Genomic DNA, 17,191 nt, shown 5'->3' with positions numbered 1-17,191 from the left:
ATCATAGCAGGGGTCCAGGTCCTGATTCTAAGTTAATTGTGGGGAGATACCTTTGCTTTTGGACTATTGTGACTCTTTACTAGGGAAAGCACAGAGTGCTGGCACAGATAAATCTCTTGGTAGTGTGTGGTAGTTGAAAAGTGGTCTTTGGGTGATGGCTGGCTCTGTTCTCCTTCCTGCAGCTCCAATGAAGAGGTGACTGCCATGATCCAGAATGGAGACCGGACCAAGTTTGATGTTGAGGTTTTGAAGCAGTTGCTGAAGCTGCTGCCTGAAAAGCATGAGGTCAGGAGGAAAACAGTACTCTTGGTTCACAGAGCTGAACACACAGTGCAGCCCCACAGTCTTGATTCTTTATTTCTCATTAGATAGAAAACCTGAAGGCCTTCAAAGAAGAGAAATCAAAGCTAGCAAATGCAGATCAGTTTTATCTTCTGCTCCTTCAGATTCCCAGGTAAGGTTGTTGATCATGAACTTCAGCCCGATCTTTTTCTTGATTTACCTCTGGGAAGTTTAATTTTCTTTACTGGAGCCTCACAGACCAGCACTGATGGGTGTAAATGGTGGGTTCCACTTTAGAGCTCTCCCTTTTCCTGTTACCCTTAGATGGAGGACTCTCCCTCATCCAGCACCTCTTCTCCCTCTGCACCAGCAGAAGCTGGCCCAGCCTCAGGGTCACACCTGCCCAAGGAGGCTCCAAAACCTACTGAAAGGCAGTGCCAAATGCAATGCCAAGAAGGGGAAACTCTTCTCTTTGCTGATCACAGTGCATCAGCAGAATCTACATCCCTGCTGGCCCTCAGGGCAAGCAGTGGCCTCTCACCTCCCTCCACAAGCCACACCAGTGGTTTGGTGGGGATGTGGCTGACGGCAGTGTTGTGGGGTGGCGTGGACTTGCTGGTGATTTTGCACAAGGGCTGCTGTGTGGCCAAAATCCCAGTGCCTTTATGCTGTGAATCCATCTCCACCCTCAGCTACCAGCTGCGCATTGAGTGTATGCTCATCTGTGAAGAGACCACCGTGGTGCTCGACATGATTCAGCCCAAAGCTGAAGCCATCCGCAGAGCCTGTGAAGGTATGGATGACCTGAGCTTATTTCTGGATCTGATTTATGACAGGAAGCTTTAACCCCCACAAAACTCCCCATGGGTTCTGCAGCCTTACATCCAAAACTGCGCTGGAGCTCTGCAATATTACTACCAACTCCCAAAAAACTCCTCTGTGGTCCATTCACTGGTTTGCTGCAGCTTTAGGTATCTCCACTGATGGTCAAAGCCCTTAACAGGACCAAAGATCATTTTCTCTCACCCTCATCCCTTTTTTTCTGTGGCAGATGTATTTCTCTGAAACACTTTGAATGGTGAAGTGCTGGAAGCTCATCAGCCCTTTCAAAGGAGCTGAATTTAGACAGCAAAGCTGGCCCTGCTGCAGCTAATTCATCCATCCAGCATTATCTGCCACATTAAGAACTTCATACAGCAATTTTCTCTGCTGCCAGAAAAGCCTACTGCAAACTTCCCCCAAAAGTAGCAATGCTTTAGTATTTCCCTGCCTAGAAATGGAACCAGAAGAGAAAGGTTGTTATTTTGGGTTATAAATTGCTGATGCTCCAATTTGGTGAGTACACAGAAAGTTTATGCAATAGATTTTGGCTTCCTGTGGCAGAAACCTCTGGTCCCTCTCCTCTGAGAGCTCTGTGCTCTTCTTGGCACTGTCAAGTATCACCTGTCCTACAGAGCCAGTTCCCTCAACTCCTGCTGGGGGTTTCTCCAGCTGGCATGACAGCTGTCTGCTGGGATAAGTTAAATCTTTCCCCAAAGTGACTTCCCAGCAGCCCAGTTGTTCTTTTGGAGCTGTTCCTGCCTCGAAGCAGAGTGCTTCAGAAAGCACAGCACTGCAGCACCCTGTCAGAAGAGCAAGGACAGGGACTGTACTCATCATGCCTGGTGGATAATCACCTCTGCCAGGCGAGACCAGGAACAGGGTGAGCAGCTCTGGTTTTAGCAGCTGGCAGTCAGAACTGGCTTCACTGCACAGCTAAATGGAGTTGGCAAGATGCAATTTGCTGCCCAGTTACCCTTGCCCACACTGGGGCATTTCCAAGGAAGGCAGCACCTTGATTGCTGTTAGTGAGGAGAGTCCAACTCCAGCTTGTTTGCCATTAGGAAATGAGAGACCAGGTGGAAAGAAAGAAACAAAAGTCAACAAAAACTTCTACAACTCGTGGAACTGAATCCACATAGAATCACTTTCTCTGCAGGTTGGGCATTGGGCTGCAAAGCCTAAATACCAAATTTGATTTAGTGGAATTCTGAATCCCATTTTCAATGCAATTTAGGAAATGTTCTGGTGTAACAGAGGCTTCTGCTTAAAAGTCCCTTATGTTTCTCAGATCTTCTGACCAGTCATCGCCTGCCAATCTTTTGTCAACTGATTCTCAAAGTTGGAAACTTCCTGAACTACGTAAGGACTCTTTTTGTCACAGTCTGTGAATGATCTCCTTTGGGGTTGTAATTTGGATGGACACAGGAGTTACATCTGCTTTCTTTCTCTCTTGTAGGGAAGTCACACAGGCGATGCCGATGGGTTTAAAATCAGCACTTTACTCAAACTAACAGAAACCAAAGCAAACCAAACCCGCATCACACTGCTCCACCATATCCTAGAGGTACCACTGCCAAGTCCTCCACAATAGGGAAGAGGGAGGGTTTTATCATGGATGAACCGGATTTCTCCTAGTCTACCATCTGCTCAGACTCATATCCTCCCTGGCAAGCCACAGAGTGTCACAAGTCAGGAGTGTTTGAATCACTTTGGTGACTCTGGTGGAGGCTGCTTGTGGGCACTACTGAGGAACCTCCTTATTTTAAGACTTGCTCTGCTTCCCTCCAGCATCTTTTCCTACAGTGCCTGCAACTTCCTTTCATATTTGTGCGATCTGCACTTCAGCAGCTGCAAACCACAGAGCACAAAGCTGTTCTGGCTCATCTGTACTCATTCAGCCTTTCTGCCTTTCTGGACTCTCCCTTTTCCTCCAGACTATGCTCAGGCTTTTCATGCTTATCTCCAAGCCCCCATGGTTTTCCTATTCCCTGAAACGCTGTTTTTATCTTTTTTCTCCATGCTCTGCTCTGCCACCTTCATTCATCAACGTCCCTCGGTTTCAGTTATGCATGTTCAAGCCCCACTTTAGCTGGCAGGAGCTTCAGCAAGGACAGCTGTGAAAGTAGAGAATGCAAATAAGATTCAAGGCCTTTTAGTACCCTTCTGGGACCGTGGGAAGTGTCAAATTGCATCAAACCACAGTCCTGCCTCCCCCCATGCTCCAGAAGATCTCAGCTTTGCTTTGAACTATGAGTATTTCTCAGAGTTCAGCACTCTTGTATGTTTTTATCACCAGGGGAAATGCCTTTCCTCTCTAAATGTGCAAACCACAGATGGGGGCAGTAGCAGGACACAGCACAGTCATCCTTCCTGGACACTTCTGTCCCTATGTCTTCCCCCCAGCTTCCCCTCAGCTTCTGCCACAAACCAAATAACACTTCTTTCTCTCTTCCTCTTCAGGAAGTAGAAAACAGCCACAAGGACCTACTGGAACTGCCAAAGGATCTTGAATATGTTTCAAAAGCAGCAGGGTAAAATTGTGTGTCACTTCCTTTGAATTAAAAACAAAAATAAATCCCATGCACATCAACAATGTAGCAGAAATTAGGACACACACAGCTGGTATAGCAGATTAACAAGATGGCTTCTTACATAGTTTTAACTGAAAGATTTGGTTGATGAATGTTGAAAGCCCTTTAATATATAATAATTCTACTACAGCTGGCAACACTCAGGGCTGAAATTTGCAGAGCAGTCAGTTAAAGCTGCCTCCCAGACCCTTCTGCAATGTGCACTGCCTTTGTGGTGGCAGGAGCTGGTGAAGACCAGCTACCCAGAAGCATTTCTGAAGTGCCTCCAGCCAGGGAAAATGAGCTAATGCTGAGCACAGCAGGTGGAGAGCAGCCTTTTGAATGGGTGGACTTTTTTTGGCATTCATCTACCCAAGACACAAAGCTGTAGGTATGCCTGGCAGCCTTTCCATAAGTACTGTGGAGGGAAGCTGTTTTCCATGAGCTTGGACTGTGTAGAGAGTTCAGAGCTCAGGTTTCAGTTCAGTGAAGTGGTGGGAAGCAGAGGCATGACCAAACCACCCACTCAGACTTGTCCACTCCTTGGTCAGCTCAAGATGCTGGAGTGTCAGCTAATGGCAGGGTTCTGTGTGATTTCAGAATTAACCTTGATATTATACACACGGAGTCTGGTACCAATTTAAAGAAGTTGCTGGAGCTTCAGCGGAAAGTCTTATCATCAAATGAGGATGTGAAACAACAGTATGAGAAACCCATCCAGGTCAGTAATGGAGCTGCCTTAGATCTCCCCCATTGCACACACACAGAGATGGTGAATGGCACATCTGCAGCTCAGGAGGATCGTGAGAGGGGAGAAAATATTGCCACAAGACATGCTCTCAGATTTGGAAATAGACTGCAATGTAACCCAACCCAAATGTGCATTTGCAAGCTCTACCTCAAACTCAGATACACTTGATGAGGCCATTTCTTAGAGTACATGCCCTAACTGCTCTGTCCATGCTTTTGTGTGACTCCTCACTTTAAGGGATGATGTTCACCTTCTGTGTGGATCACCAGAGTAAAGCCCTTTGCTTGAGATTAAGGTTTGCATGGAGTTTTCCATGTCTTGCTCAAGCCACCCCTGTAAACTGGCACAGCACAGTTGCCAGGAGCAAAGATCACCTACAAATCTTAATTTCCTCCCACCTGCTTCCTAAAAACTCTGCTGCAGATAGAAGCCAAGACCCAGAGTCCTGCTCCAAGATCCTGTGTCCTTTCTCTGTGAGTGGACTTCACTTACTGTCCTCTGGATGGTGTTTTACTGTGTGCATTTAATGCATTCCAGGACAGCATCGATGCCTCCAGAAAGCTGGAAGAAGAATTTGAAACCATTGAAAAGAAGAGAGAAGAACTTGCGAATTATCTCTGTGAAGACCCAAGCAAGTTGTCCTTAGAGGACATATTTAGCATCATGAAGACCTTCAGAGATCTGTTCATCCGAGCCCTGAAGGTTGGGATCTGCACACACAGTGCTGAGCATCCCTAGTGCTGGAATCCTCATCCACTCCCATGGACAGGGGTGGGATGAGCTCCCAAATCCCATGGGGGAACCTGGTTACAGCCTTCTCCTTTGGGCACTTGTCACGAGGTCCCCCAGTGAAGTGGTGTCTGATCCCTATTCCACTGTATCCTCATGCAGTGCTGGTGCTGCTGGCCTGGCCCATACACTGGGGGGTTGTGATTTTGGTGCTACTTTAGCTGCAGAGTCACAAAGATGCTTTTGGGCCAAATGTCCAAGTTTTGGAGGAAGGAGCTTACAAAACGTAACCCTTTGCTCCAGCCTGAGCAAACAGACTCAGAAAGTGGGTATGGAGTCAACAAAGCCACCTGTTTGGAGAAAACTGTGGCTTCAGTATCTGCCACTTTCACCTCAGCTAGAGGTCAGGCAGGTGAGCACACTGGAGGTGGCTGTGTGAGGCATATCACCACTGCCACCTCCGACTGGGATGTGACAGAGTCCTGGCCAAGCCAGCAGTCCCCTCTCACCATCCTGGTAAGACAGCCCTTATTCCCAATGCCCATTTTATTTATTGCCCAGGATGAGGCCAGGATTTCTCTTCCTTCATGTATAGATCTCCTTTCTATTCATCCTAGCAGACATTTACCTAACCTTCTCATGCCCCTGTTACCTCACTGCAGGAAAACAAGGACAGAAAGGAGCAAGCTGCCAAAGCAGAGAAGAGGAAAAAGCAGCTTGAAGAGGAAGAGGGGAAGAGACAGAAGGGAGAAAATGGAAAAGTCAGTGAGTATCTGAAATGGCTTCAAAAAAGAGAGATGGAGCTGTAGGAGCTCTTTGCTGGTCCTGCTTTAATGGACCAGTAGTGGTAATTTATTTTGTAGGTTTCCAGGTGCCAGCTGACTAAAGGCTTTTAGGGTGTCTTACAGCCATAGCTAAGAATTGACTTTCCACAGTTGCAGCTGGGCAGAGAAGTTAATTTTAGGTTTGCTGACTGAACAGCAGAGAAGAAAAAGAACCACCACAAATTAAATATTTCAGTAAACTTTTTCAGTTTCTAAACATAACTTTTGAATCCCTAATCTTAACAAGAAACATTTGGCTTTTCTCCCATCCAAGGTCCCCATACACATGTGAATAGATTCTCTTTACCACAGCTGTCCCAAAAATCATGCATAGTACTTGAATATGCCTTTTTCTGGATGAAAATTAAAGACTGAAAAATATAATTGGAAGGAGCTGGGAGGAAACAAAAATCAAAATTATTTTCCCAAAATAAATTTAAAAATAATTTTTTTTTTAAAAATAAAAAGGTTCCCAGCAACACCCATAGCAAACAGGGAGTATTTCAAGGTCATGGTACAACCAGAACATGTCCAGGCAGAGCTGGTAGCACTAGTGCCAGGCTGTAGCACCAAGACTTTGGAGCAAATCCCTTGTCTTCTGCCAGGATACACTGCTGTGGGATCACAGAGCACAGGCTGCTCCCAGGCAGCAGCAGCAGCAGCAGCAGCCACCTCTAGCAATGGAATCACTGCAAAGTGTCCTCCTGCCTCACCTCGTGGGCAGATTTAACACTCCTCTCTCTCTCCCCCAGTTAAGAAGGGGTTGATGAAGCAGGAGGAGGTGTGTGTCATCGATGCCCTGCTCGCCGACATCAGGAAAGGCTTCACGCTCAGAAAGACCAAGAACAGACACGAGTCAGATGCAGCTCCTAAACCCTTGTCTGCTGAGAGCCCAGAGGAGAGCCAGTCTGGTAAGGACACAGACCTGACTGTACCTGCAGCTATTCACTCCCATCTGCCTCTGAGCCTGAGCCAAGCACACAAGCAGCAAGAAGCCTTTGAGTTTGCATTTGGGGCATTTTAATTAAGGCTTTGCAGCCACTGCCAAGGAGAAGAGGAGCAGAGAGTCTTGAGCTGTTGCTAGCCAGGTCTGTCCCAAAATTAGCAGGAATTTGGAGCAGCATGGCCTTGCACCTGTGCTGATAAACCCTCTGAGATGCTCGACCCATGGCACCATGCTGATGGGGCACTGCTGTCATCCCCACACAAGTGCCCTCCATGCTCTCAAATCTCAGTGGCACAGGGTGTTTCTGCCTTGGAGACTACTGCACCCCATCTTAGCCTACACTTAGGAGACAGAAGAAGCCCTTTAAAAAAATATTAGAAACTATTTGAAGAAGTACCCAAGTCCTTTAGGTGCTTGTGAGGAGACAGCCCATGGATTTATCTTTTCTTTGCTCTCTTGACCTCAGTGTCAGTGCATGTTAGGCAAGTCCAAGGACACTGGTCTGTCCATGGCTCTCCTAGACCTGCTCTGAAAGCAAGTTAAGGCTGACTAATGAGCAGCGTTGAAGTCCTCACACAGCCAAGCCAGCAGCCCAGCCTGGTCCAGGACCTTGCAGACAGATTCTCTCTTCTGCTGTAGACTTTCAGGCTTCCTTGTAAGTCCTGGAGCTTCCATGGAAATGAGCCAGTTTGCAGCAAAGGCACATAACCACCTGCTGAAAACAAAGCAGGGGCTTTGCTGAGCTGGAGCCTTGGAGTCCAGCTGGGGTGACCACATGGGTGTAAGGAGGGGAGGTGCAGGGAGGATAAACTGGTGCTGCCTCTGCATAGCTGCTTTAGGGTCAGTGCTGTCTCCACCAGCAGCTGCTAACCTGTAACCTCTGCAAGGGAAAGTGCATCTTGGTTGATTCCCAGTGCAGCTCTGCAGCTGTGGCTGATTGTGTGTTTTTTGTTTAAAGGGAAGAGCATTAAGGATCCACAAGCAGCAGGGAAGCAGATCGATGAGAAGACCAAGCAAAACAAGGATGGTGATCCCTCAGAAAGCACTCCCCCCTCAACCACTGCCCCAATGGAGACCAGTGGAGATGTTACAGATACTTCAGCTTCAAGCCAGGTATTACCTAAAAACAATGCTGGAGGAAGTTTGCCACTGGAGTCCCAGACCAAAAGCTCCTCAGTGAGCATGGTGGAAGCTGATGGAGCCAGTGAGACCATGCCAGGCACCAGGATGGAGCAGCCAGACAGCGTGGAAAGCCTCCAGCCCAGCACAAAGAGTGGCTCCATTGCTTTTTCTGTGGCTGACATAGGCACGAGGATAAGTTTTGTGAGCAGCAGTTCAGCCTCTGCTCTGAGAGACCAACAGAGCTGGACTAAGGGGTCCATGTCAGAAGGACAGGGCAGGGAATGCCCAGCTGATGGCTCAGACAGTGCTCAGGCTGCTCCCTGCAATGAGCCTCAGCAGGCAGAGTCAAAAGAGATGACGAAGGAAAACGAAGACCCAGGTACAGACTCGCTGTTGGACCCCTCTCAAGACAAGTCCTTCTCAGAGGAGCCAGCCACTGACTCCTCTTGTTCAACAACACTTCCCCCAGAGCAAACTCACACCGACAGGGAAAAGCAGAGGCCATCTGGGAAGCGGAAGAAGAAGAAGAGGCACAGCAAAAGCTACTCAGGTAGCGTATTTTATAAATAGCCCTCGAGGACTGACTTAAAAATGGGAGTTTTCCTCTCGTTTGTATAGACCTGTTCCTTTCCACTTCAAGGCCCAATGCCCCCTGCCCCTAGGGTCACACTGTTTCAGGGAGCTATTGTATTTTTTATTCCTGAAAGAGCTTTAAAAAGGAAAACACAAGCATAGCTTGTTCTGGTGACATTTATAAGTGGTTTATAAAGGAGTAATGATGAATCAATAATTAAAAAGCCCATTACACATACGCAGTAAAGATGGCAATAAGCACATCTGTCAAGTGTGCTAAAGGCAGCTACAAGGCCTGGTTATGTGCAAACAAGAGCTCCATTAGGCTCCAGAGGAGTGATTAAGAGCAGTTAATACTGGGTACTTAATCAGCGATCACCCCCTCTGAACTACTTATAAACACATAAAAGCAGCAACATCAGTGCTGCTGTGGGGTTGTTTGGCTTTCCCCCTCGTTGCAGCAGCACTGTGCCTGACAACCTGCCCCAGGGGTACTTTTGGTGGCTTCTAAACATCAAAGCCTCAAACCATCCCTGCAGAGGGGGGGAAAATGCCAGGCATTAAAAAAGAGCATCTTGGTGATGCTTCCGTGAAGGATCATATTTGATGGATCGAATTGGTCCCCACACTGGGCTGCTCTGCTGGGGCTGGGAAGGAGCTCACTGCTGGAGCACACAGGCCCCCTCTTCATACCATGATCCTCAGCCAGTCCCAAACCTGGGGAAAATGTCCATGTCATTTAGATCCTCTCACCCTTTGGTGGGTACCTTAGTCCCAAATTGGAGATGCCATATAGGGAAGACAGATAGGTCTGTCAGTCTTTAAAATGACACAATATACTGTCCAAAGCCTGTTTTCTGCAAGATCCTGGGGTCAAACAAATGGGCAGGAAGGTGGGAAAATCTCTTTCTATTATTACTTAATTTTTTTCCTTCTGAAGAGGGTGGAGGAGTAAGGAAAGGAGGGTTTGAATACCCATTGCTGAGAAAGACAGCATGGGTTGAGCAGGTACCACAGAGGGACTTACCCTTTTAATGCAGTATGCTCCAGGGCTGTAGTTATTTACATTTCTAAACATGCTACTTTCCCCTGGTTATAAACAAGCCACAAACCAGAAGTGATTTTCCACAACAGTGGTTCTCAAACTTGCTTCTCAGGAGTAGCAGCAGAAGCTGCAGCAATGGGAGCATCCCATGCTCTCAGCCCTGGCAGTGCTTTCCTGAAACCTGAAATTAGGACTTCTGGCTTAAGAACTGACCCCACTCTGCAAAAACCACAGAATTCTCTGGGCATGCAGGGTTGGCATCAAGGAAGTTGCAACTAGATGATCTTTAAGGTCCCTTTCAACACAGACCATTCAATGATTCTGTGTTCTTAGGAACCTCTCTGCTACTAGACAGTATTTTCATCATTAAAAGTTCCCTGTTGTTACCTTTGCCTTGCCATGATCAGATATATTTAGTGTCTCTCTTTTGTTCAAAAGCAGAGGTTGAGACTGATACTGGAGATAATAAAACAAAAAAAGATTGTGTGGCACAATGAGGTATGTAAACTCACGAAGTTTTTATGTGAACTAACCACAGCATTGGGACTTCACAGACCTAATCAGTATTCAGCATATCACCTGAGCTTTTTGTCTTTGTGTCTAATCACAAACACATGTGAAATAAATTTGTTACTCTGATTTTCACTCTCCAGGGTGTTGCTCTTGCGTTGAGTGGAGTCAGTGCTGATCTCCATTCGACACAGGGTCATAGCCCACATGTTTGTCCTCTGTGTCAGCAGCAGACAAACTGCCTTTCCCTGCAGATAATTGAAAGCCATTATTCTAACCAGACAATCAAACTTCATGTGATGAACAAAGTCCTTGATCACATCATTTTCTCAAAAACCGTAAAAATGCAATTTCAGTACCTACCTCCAGCAAAGAGCATTTGGTTTGCTTCTGGGTAACCACTTTCTATAGCATCATTTAAATATGGGTATCTGGAAAAGGGAATAAAACACTGGACCCAGGGACAAGTATTATTTGGGCAAGATACCAGCTCCCACTCAAAGCTAAATTCAGCTTGAGAGTTGCACACAAGTTCCCTGCATCCTTCACTGATGCTGGCAAAATACAGTTGCCCCTCAAAAGGAGCTCCAGGATGAGACTTTAATTTGCAAAACTTTGCCTGTTTTTACAGCAAGTGGAAAGAAAAGCAAGAAAAATCAACAACTGAAATACTCACTGTACTGAAATTGCATAGTTACGCATTGTCCTTTCCATGCTGATGAGCATCTCTTATTAACTAAATCAATATTATCAAATCACTCTTTGTCTCATTTCCTGAAAGGAATGTATTTATTCTTCACCATCCCCAGTTCCCTGGGGCTGGGAACCCAGCTGGGAGCCCTGCTCCCACACAGAGACAGGGAGAATCTGTGCAGGATTTCCCCACAGGACTGTTTTTGTTCCTGCAACTGGATCATCATTGCTAGCAAGAGAAAATGGGATATAAATCGGGTAGTTACAATCCTGACTACTCCTGCCCTCCTCTTGGACCGTTCCTTGCAGTACCACAGGATTATATCATGTGGAAGTAGCTCTGTTGGTTTAAAAATCTGAAGGAAAGTTTCCTGCAGGAACAGAAAACAGTAGCAATAAAGCATAGGTGAGTACACCAGGACCAGTGGACATGCTGCACTGGGAGGGCAGCTGGAACCATGAGTTAAGCTTAACTGAAATTATTGTTAAGCATACAGGCTTGAAAAAAGTCCTGTTTGAAAGAAATACACCAAACTTTTACACCAAAACAAGTTTTGCTTTGTCCTTAAGAAGACATGGGAATGCAGCACAGAGGAATGCATGGACATACAGTGCCTTTATGAAGTGACCAGGTCAGGCAGGAGTTTCAGTGCATCCATGGAATGCAGTGCCTGGTATCGTGTCAGCAGCACCTGCCTGGGCTTTGATGCCAGGAGGACAGAGATGAGCTGCAACTGGAAACCGTGCAATTCTCTTTTTCCTCTTCTTCTGTCTTTATGTCACACAGCAATGGCAGCAGAAACAAAAACCCATTTGCTTGTCTTCATCTCCTGCCACAGAGCTTCCTCTTCCAAATGCAGTTCATCTCTGTCCCTCTTGATGTGACAGACTCAGCAAGCTTAGAGTGCTCCCAAATCGTATTTTTTCTTAGGATCTTCCACCTGACCTTTTTTTTTTTTTAAATGCTTTGTCCCAAGCACACGTGGTCTGTTCAGGTCACCACTAGTTCTCCTTTGGTACAGGATATTTCTGTCTCTGCTGGATTTGCTGTATGTGGAAGTTGATGGGTCTCACTGAAGCCAGGATCTTCTTCCTTCATGTGCAGATCCAGCTGCAGGGATCAAGATTCAAACCCCTTATGAGATTTTAGAGTTTCCCTAGCAGCAGCAGAGGGCAGGAACAAGCTGTGACTCTGGACAGCATTACAGAGCATAAAAGACTGCAATCAGCTACTGAGTTCTTGCCTCACCTTGACTATATCTTGTTACACAGCACTTTCTGCAGTAATGTTAATGTTCTTTAAATGTCAGCTTTTACATCCAAAGAATGGTATCCCACGTTATCTTCATGTTTTTAGAAGAAATGGTTTAGCTGGTTTTCCTCTGGAATCAAGGCACTGGTGGTCACACTGTTTGTATGCAGCCTGGTAACATCTCAACTCATTTCCAACCAAATACAGAAAGAGCTTGAAGAAGAACCAGTCAATAAAGGTGACAATCAAATAGAGGAGGGACTGTACAGGTGCCTGAACTCAGGAGAGCTACTCTTTGAGTTTGCCTGCCTTAGACCCTAGAGAATTCCTACAGACAATGTTCACATCTGTTTGTGCAGCTCCCCTTTTCCTCTCCTCCCATCTGTATGTCACTTGGGACAGTTAGGGGAAACAAAAGCCTTGAAAGCACAAGTCCATAAGCAACTGTGCTTTAGGATTTCCCTGCTCACAAATCTACTTGAATTATTCCCTAGAAAGTAAAGGAAAAACCAAACTGAGAGCATGGACCAATGTTCACACCACAGGCTGATGAGGAGGGAGGGAAGGGGCAGAGGGGCAGCTATGATGTGTACAGTGACACATCAACCTTCCCCTGCAAAGACACAGAGAGTTCAGGTTTGAGAGTCCAGGTTTTCCTTCAATTCTCAAGGAACAGATTCTTCACCTCCCCTTTTGCAGACCCAGTTTTGTCTGTGGGCAGTTTTTAAATGGACTATGAGAATGTCATCAATCTAATGCTCATCTTCCTGTTTGGCCTTTGCTTTCATGTTTGCCTTTAGGAATGGTATTTGATTCAATTATGGAGTGAGACAGGCTACAGCGTGCTGCCCCATCCTTCTGACAGTCCTGCTAAATCCTCTAGATTTAGTAAATTCAGCAATTTAATATCTACAATATATGTTCTTGGACTAAAAAGCTAAGTTGCCCAAGCTCTTGAACACCAGGATTGGTTCTGGAAACATTAGGTTTTTATTAAGTACACAAAACTACCTGGGTTTAGGTTATCTGAGGAACAGATGAAACTGGTTTCCTTAGTATCACCTCAACCATTAGATACACATGCATGCAAAAACACACCACTTTGTTCATAGTTGCAAATAATTTGCATTTCCCCCTCTTCCTGCAGGTGTCACGGCAAGGCAGAAGGTATAAGAGAACCACTCATGTGTCCCTGGATTGCTGCCAGCTTCTGAGAGTCCAGGTTCTGCATCAAAGAAACACCATCAGACACCTTCTGCCCTACCAAGACCCACTGCTTGTCCTCATGCAATGTTTCGCTCCCCTCCCCAGGACCTAAAGAGCCTCCCCAGAGACTTTGGACCCCTCAGCCTGTGCCTTGCACTGGGCACCTGTGGGGACAGGGGACAGTTCTGTGCACAGCAGCAGTGAAATGGTCAGACCTGTCATCCTCTGTCCTGGAAGCCAAGTCTTTCAACCTGCTCTTGGGCCAAACTCCTCTTGAAATGACAGCTGAGTGTGGCCCAAGAACAGACTGCAGTGTTTAGCCCTCGGAGAAGTGTTAAAAACAGCAGTGCCTCGACTAAATTAGGGGTATAAATGAAGCAGTGGCTGTACCATCACGGGTGGAAGGGTGTTAACTCCCTCTTCTCATCACCCACTGACGCTTTCTGTTGGACCAGCTCCAAGACCCAGATTAGGCAAATGTATTTTTACTCTCAATCATTTAAAGCAAGGGAAATCAGTTACAGGGGGGGAAAAAAGCAAAAGAGAAAGGATGTATTTTAGTAACCATATGGCCATATAAACAATGTCTCGTTCCTACATGATGCTTATGTGCAATTAAGTTGAAGTGCATCAGTAGTCTTAAGTAGTCTTGTCACACGTGCTGATGCATCCATCGACTTTTGGAGAGCCAGGGTCATGGTTTCTCTTACTAAAGCAAAAGGAAGAGGTTTTCCAGAGTGCCCTATTGGACACATTTTCAGCTTATCCTTTAGTAAATCTCTGGGTTTGACTGCCATTGTCAGCTGCTTGTACTCAAGAGTCTATGTCCAAGCTGCAGAACGTGTTGAATCATGTTACTTTGGCTTTAAAACTGGGACTGTGCAGTATTGTGTTTTTGAAATTCAGAGCTTTATTTCTCAAGTTTTGTAATAACACTGTATAATAATTTTGTACATAGCTGTCCATTTAAAATGATTTATGTTTGTTGAATCTATGGTGTGATATGTGCTGAAACATAAATCCAGTGGAAGAGCTGGGTACATTTCAGAACTCTTCATTTATATGGTAACTCACTGTGGCTAGACTAATGTGCAGGCTAAAGCTTATTTTGCTTTGCTTAATAGGACTTATAATGTCCTTGTAATACTGAAACTTAGACATGAAACCAAGAATTAAATCACTGGTTTGCTTTAACCAAGGCATCACTATGAGCATATTGAGAACTGGTCAAAAAAAGCAGAGATGAGAACAGACATGTGGGCAGGTTCAGTGCAGCAGACCCTGCAGAGTAGCACAGCCCTGTTGTAACAGAAAACCCATTCCTGCTGGCAGAAGCAGGCATTCCCCCAGCATTCCCTGTAAAACCATGGCACCAGCCCAGGTTTGATTTGCAGGATTCCATCACATTTACAGGTCTCCCCTTTTCTCCCCTTTTCCAGTCTCAGAGTACATCACCCAAGCACCATCCTCTTGCTCTTCTCTGCTCTCAGATTAGACTCCCAGCTACAAAAACCTGAGTATTAAACACATTCTCCCAGCAGCTTTGCAGCCCCCATGTTTCCAGCACGAGCCTGCAGCCCAGGCTAGCAGTGCACAGCCAGCCTCCTCCTCACCACCCCACTGTTTTATTAGTAGGAACAACATCATTTGGAGATGCAGGACTAGGGAACAAACAGGTTTTCTGGGTGTTACCTAGGGAACCTTGCCTGCTGATGCCCTACAGGCTGCTCACTTCAGATGCTACAGCATGTGTCTATTTCTCCAAGTCTTTCAGCTTCCCTCATTTCCACCCAAAGAACAGCTCATTTCCACAGCCAGAGTTTTTATTACTCTGTGTTCTTACCTTGGCCTTCAAAGAGAGGGTGTTTGGCATTATCTTTCCACTGCTTTCCAGAGTTTACAAAGAAATGGGTTACTTTGAGCCACCAAAGGCTCTTTGTTCAATAGTCATCTGTAAATTATCTGTTCAATCACATCCCAATCAGCAGACTCAACACAACATTTATAATTCATTGCTACAGAGCAGCTCTGCTTCCATTACAGTGATTATTTAAGAACAGAAGAAAAGAATCAGAGCAGGTCAAAGACTGATATTCAACTGGGATGTGCAATTTTTCTCCATTTGTGAGCTTGAAGTAAAGCTCATGGTCATGAAGGTTTTTCAGTGGTTGCAAGGCCAAATTAATTGCTGGTAAAAGGAATATCACTTATGGCAAATTCAACAGAGCTGTGGTCATTTAAGCCAACAGTGAGTTTAGCCCTCAAAATAGAATTATAGTGGTGTATTACAGCAGCTGCACATGGAGTCTGGTATATAAACCAGGCTGTGACCACCACAAACTTCTTGCTGCCAAATAAATGCATATTCAGTATTTGAGCATTGGCAATATGATAAGATGAAATGGGAGAAATCAGCAGAAGTCTTTTCCAAATATTTCACATCAAAAATCAGATATGTTTAATGAGATGGATTTCCAGGATTAGTTTTTTAGGGAGTTTTGGTTGTGTTTTTTTTTAATTTCAACACTGAAAATATTTCAAAGTTTAGAATAAAATAAATACTTGATGAGTTTCCTTTCTCTGGTGGGGATGGGGCAGACCTATGATTCATGAGAATTTGTCCATCAAAGTCCTATATTTTCCACACAGGATATAAAGCACCTAAGCATGGGATTGTTATATATGCTTAGTAATAACTACCAATTGTTTTGCTGTTCTGCCAGCTCCCTCAGTACCTTTGGATGGATCCCATCCAGCCCCACAGATTTGTGTCTGAGTGGCACAGCAGCCACTGACCATTTCCTCCTGGACTGTGGGGTGCCTGTTCTGCTCTCTGTCCCTGTCTGCCAGCTCAGGGGGCTGGTTGCCCTGAGGATAACCAGGTTTAAAGACTGAAGAAAAAAAGGCAGCATTTTCCTCATCTGTGGTGACAGTGTTCCCTCTCCACATCCCATAAAGGATGGGGATTTTCCTTGTCCCTCTTTTGTTGGTGGTGTATTTATAAAAAATCATTTTTATTGTCTTTCACAGCAGTGGCCATATTGAGTTCTTGCTGAACTTTTGCCTTCCCAGTTTTCTCTCTACATGACATCTCACTATCCCTGGAAATGTTCAAGAAACTTCTTGATATGACATTTATTGCTGTGGTTTAGTTGGCACAGCAGTGTTTGGTCCAAGGTTGGACTTGATGATCTTGGAGGTCCTTTTCCAACATTAATGATTCTATGAACCAAACATACATATAAATGCAGCTATATCTAGTTTATGAGCACCACCACAGTGTCACACTGTACTTGGAGCAGGGCAGAAATGTCAAAGCTATGCCAGTAGTTTTTGGGCTGACTGTGCCATTTGGTCCTCTCCTACATTCCATACAGCCAAGGAGGCTGAGAAATACCTTCTGTTCCAGTCAGAAAGAGGCAGGAGAAATTGAAATAAAAGAAAAATGCACAAGCCTGTTTCAGCAAAATTAACCAGTTTCCTTTCTATCTAAACATAAAGCCTGGATCTACAGCTTCATATTTCTGGTACACAGTGGTCAAGAAAGTACGATACACAGTCTTACCAATGCTAAACATCAGCATTGTAGGAGCCCTGGCTTGCTCTGTCTGCAGTAAAAGTCATGGCCATGAAATATAGGTGAACATGTTAGTCATGAAGTTATGTCCACATAATGTGTCTGAAAGCAAGCCTATTCATGTACCAATTCCATAAGGAACCACATTTTTTTGGTCACCTCACAATCAAAACCGTGGGCAGGATATGAGAAACAGTTTCCCCATGTCTAGAAGTGTGACTACAGAGGGTTAACAATGGGGCAGTCATAGTGACAAGACCTCTCTAAGTGTTTGCAATTACTGCATGGT

General features: G+C 45.4%; 1 protein-coding gene across 6 annotated transcripts in view; it reads left to right on the top strand.

The window, feature by feature from the left end:
- LOC146435895 (inverted formin-2-like) overlaps positions 1 to 15,912 on the top strand; it is a 42,507-nt gene extending 26,595 nt beyond the window's left edge. For 4 of the 6 annotated variants that reach the window (XM_085061231.1, XM_085061230.1, XM_085061228.1 and 1 more), the window contains exons 11-23: positions 183 to 285; positions 369 to 454; positions 975 to 1,075; positions 2,393 to 2,463; positions 2,561 to 2,668; positions 3,565 to 3,635; positions 4,275 to 4,395; positions 4,963 to 5,127; positions 5,817 to 5,919; positions 6,731 to 6,889; positions 7,883 to 8,596; positions 10,103 to 10,162; positions 13,267 to 15,912. In XM_085061231.1, coding sequence (XP_084917357.1) covers positions 183 to 285; positions 369 to 454; positions 975 to 1,075; positions 2,393 to 2,463; positions 2,561 to 2,668; positions 3,565 to 3,635; positions 4,275 to 4,395; positions 4,963 to 5,127; positions 5,817 to 5,919; positions 6,731 to 6,889; positions 7,883 to 8,596; positions 10,103 to 10,161 — 1,861 coding nt within the window. In that variant the 3' untranslated portion in view covers position 10,162; positions 13,267 to 15,912. The remainder of the gene's footprint in view (positions 1 to 182; positions 286 to 368; positions 455 to 974; positions 1,076 to 2,392; positions 2,464 to 2,560; positions 2,669 to 3,564; positions 3,636 to 4,274; positions 4,396 to 4,962; positions 5,128 to 5,816; positions 5,920 to 6,730; positions 6,890 to 7,882; positions 8,597 to 10,102; positions 10,163 to 13,266) is intronic. The other 2 variants (XM_085061225.1, XM_085061226.1) reach the window with 2 other exon arrangements.
- The last annotated feature ends 1,279 nt before the right edge of the window (positions 15,913 to 17,191 follow it).

Source organism: Lichenostomus cassidix, chromosome 5 (assembly GCF_008360975.1).
Source record: "Lichenostomus cassidix isolate B80296 chromosome 5, HeHo_3.0, whole genome shotgun sequence".
Classification (NCBI taxonomy): domain Eukaryota; kingdom Metazoa; phylum Chordata; class Aves; order Passeriformes; family Meliphagidae; genus Lichenostomus; species Lichenostomus cassidix.
This window is presented reverse-complemented; position numbering and strand designations above follow the sequence as displayed.